This window comes from Corvus brachyrhynchos, unplaced genomic scaffold, assembly GCF_000691975.1.
Source record: "Corvus brachyrhynchos isolate BGI_N302 unplaced genomic scaffold, ASM69197v1 scaffold122, whole genome shotgun sequence".
In the NCBI taxonomy this organism is placed as follows: Eukaryota; Metazoa; Chordata; class Aves; order Passeriformes; family Corvidae; genus Corvus; species Corvus brachyrhynchos.
In genome coordinates, this window is record NW_008236778.1 from 288,101 (window position 1) to 290,945 (window position 2,845).

General features: G+C 52.2%; 1 protein-coding gene across 2 annotated transcripts in view; it reads right to left on the bottom strand.

The window, feature by feature from the left end:
• The window catches only part of DAP3 (death associated protein 3), a 14,065-nt gene extending 11,295 nt beyond the window's left edge, over positions 1–2,770 (bottom strand). The window contains exons 1-3 of one of the 2 annotated variants that reach the window (XM_008628717.2): positions 2,550–2,770; positions 1,878–1,954; positions 1,033–1,078 (exon numbers count right to left, since the gene is read on the bottom strand). In XM_008628717.2, the coding sequence (XP_008626939.2) occupies positions 1,033–1,078; positions 1,878–1,954; positions 2,550–2,594 (168 nt within the window). In that variant the 5' untranslated portion in view covers positions 2,595–2,770. Of the gene's footprint in view, positions 1–1,032; positions 1,079–1,877; positions 1,955–2,084; positions 2,514–2,549 lie in introns of those variants that run through there. The other variant, XM_017727888.1, reaches the window with a different exon arrangement.
• Positions 2,771–2,845: the final 75 nt, after the last annotated feature.

The following is a 2,845-nucleotide window of genomic DNA, read 5'->3' on the forward strand; positions in this document are numbered from 1 at the left end:
CCAGCCTCTCCCCTCTCAGCCTCTCCCGGGAGCAGCGAGCGGATTTCGGGGCAAGTTTCCATCTGCCAAAGGACAGGAGTCTGGGATCCCTGAAATGGCAGCGAATCATCACGTGGTGGCCGGGGATGGCTCGGGAGTCCCGAGCCATGAGGTGGAGCTGTTCCCGCGTGTTCCGCGCTCGGGAGAGGCCGGGCTGCTCCCGCAGGCTGCGGGGGAGGGAGGCTGCACCGTCACCCCGAGCCACATCGCCGTGCTCGGGGGGAGGGGGGGGGATAAGCCTCGAAAAGGCAGCAGCAAACGGCACCGCTGGAACTCTTTTCCAGCAGGAAGCCGTTCCAGACCTGCACCATGAGCTCCTGCTGCTGTTGAGGGTTTCAGGAGGCTCTGCTGATAACGCAGGGCTGATGTGAGTAGCGGCAGAGCTGGTGTCACTACGCCCACCCGAAGCACTGAGCCGCTTCTTGGCTCAGAAAATGAAAAAAAGAAAAGGTTCTTCCCCCAGAGGGGGCTCAGGCACTGAGCAGGTTCCCCAGAGCTCCAGGAGCTCCCAGCACAGGGTGGGGTTGTTGGGGTGTCTGGGCAGGGCCAGGGGTTGGACTCCATCCATGATCCTTGTGGGTCCCTTCCAGCTCGGGATATTCCATGATTCTATGATTTTTGGCAAAACTCTCCCCACCAGCAGCACAGGCTTTGTGCAGGGCTGGTGGGTTCTTCCTCTGGACATTCCAGCCACGCAGAGCAAGTGGAATAATGCCTGTTTCCTGAGAAACACGTGCAGGGAAGATGCAGGACCCCAGCATCCTGGTTTAAGCCAGGCTCCCTCTCCCCAGACTCCTCAGGGAAACGTGGAAATGCTGGACCAGCTCTTTCCTTAGCCCACAGTGGGAGTTTACACCCCCAGCTTCGAGGAGCCACCAAGGTTTTAGCTGACAAACGTTAGAAGAATGTCACATTTTACAGCAGTTAATTGTCATTCCAGGCCACGGGAAAGCTGAAATATTGGAAACAGCATCAGGCTCTCACAGGACTCACCTTCAGAGAACAGCAGACGAGTCCTCTCAGACTTCTCAGCATTTTCCTGCAGGGACAGAAGTGGATATTTTAGTTGGTTTTGTTATGCCTAATTACCTTGTGCTGGGAGAGAACTGTTTGTGTTGAAAGAGCTTCCTGACAAATAACTCAGACCAAGTGTCAGACGCTCTGCAGCAACACAAACTGGTGATCAGCATCACTTGCCTAAGAAAAACTATTAATAAAATAATAAAACAAGAACCATGCCATTAAAAAACAACAAAGAGTTTAAAATAAAAACCATTCTATTAAAAATTTTTAAAAGCCCCAAGACTAATAAAATATTAATAAAACTAATAAAAAATAAAATAAAAACCATTGCTTTAATTACGTGGCCTTTTCTCAGAGAGACATTTACAGAAAAAAAACCAAACCCCTTACTTTGTAAATCAAGCTATTTCATTCTCCTAGTGAGGAGAACAGTCTTTTGCTGGGCTTGACAGGGCAAGGAATTTTGACTGTAGATGCAAAGAGATATAAGAGCTGCAGCAGTGACTGTCGGGAAGGAAATGGAATCCTGCAGAGACTGAAGGTGTTTCCAGCTTCATCCTAATCATTTACCAGTATCTACTGCCCGGCCATCCTTGATTACAGCAGGAGAAAAAACCCAAAACAAAACACTTGAGCAGCTGTGATGCACAAATAAGGGCAAAGAGTGAAGTAAAGAGATTAAATCTGCCAGCTCTGCCGGCCTTCAAAGCCTTTTTCACAGCATTTCCTGAGGAGAAAACACTGGCAGTGCCTAACAAAGACGCTCTGAGAATTCTTGGGTGCAATAAGTTGCATTCGAAGGGAGCATTAATTACCTTAACTCCTCAGGAGGAACTGCTGCCTCAGTGGGATTGGTGGTTCCCTGCAGCTGAGCAAAACAAAGCTGGTTCACCTGCACAGAACAGCATTTCCACCTGTTACTGCAGGGAGGGGGAAAACAACCCCGCAGGGGAGGATGTGAACGCCGTGAAGACGCTTTTCATTCGTTCAGCTAAAATAAATACGGGAAAAACAACCCCCACTTTGGCTATTTCAGGAATGAGTGAAGATCTCATCCTGCAGAGGAATTTCTGCTCATTTTACACGCGTGCAGCACAGTGAGGAGGAATCCTGCTCCACGTGGGAATGGATCCCATCGGCTTCCCATCAGCTGTAGCTGTGAAGAGAGCAGGGACGGGAACGCCGCTTTCCCAGACACAACTAGGAAAATCAAGGAATCATAAAGGCTGAATTCTGTTAACATTTTTAAACTTTCTCCTCATTTTTTAAAAACTTCCCGTTGACTTTTTTTTTTTTTAAACTTGCTGCCGATTTCTTTCAAAACCTGCCGTTAATTTTGGGCACCCCCGAATGACCAGCGCAGCTCCGGGGCTCTGTCCCCGGGAGAGGAGCTGCAAACCGCGGCCGCTCCCGTGGGGCAGGTTCAGCACAACCACGGAGCTCCCGGGGCGCTGCGGGAAGAACACGCCTGGATTTCTGTAGTTTACCACCAAAACCTCCGCAGACAACCCCAAAGCCGCATTTGCAGCCATCCATCAGCGACCAGAACACCTCGGCTCTCCAGACTAAATAAAAACAACCCCCCGGCTGCTGCGGGCCGAGCGCGGCCCGGCCCCCCCGGTGCCTCCCACGTGCTGCCCGCGGGCTCCGTTCCCCATTCCTGGCTACACTCGGGGCCGGAGCAGCGCGGCCGCTTGGGCGCGACCCCAGGGGGAAGCGGGAGAGCACGGCCGTGCCCCTGAGGGCATCGCGCGGTCGCCGAGGGGGCCGCGGCGCCCCCGCA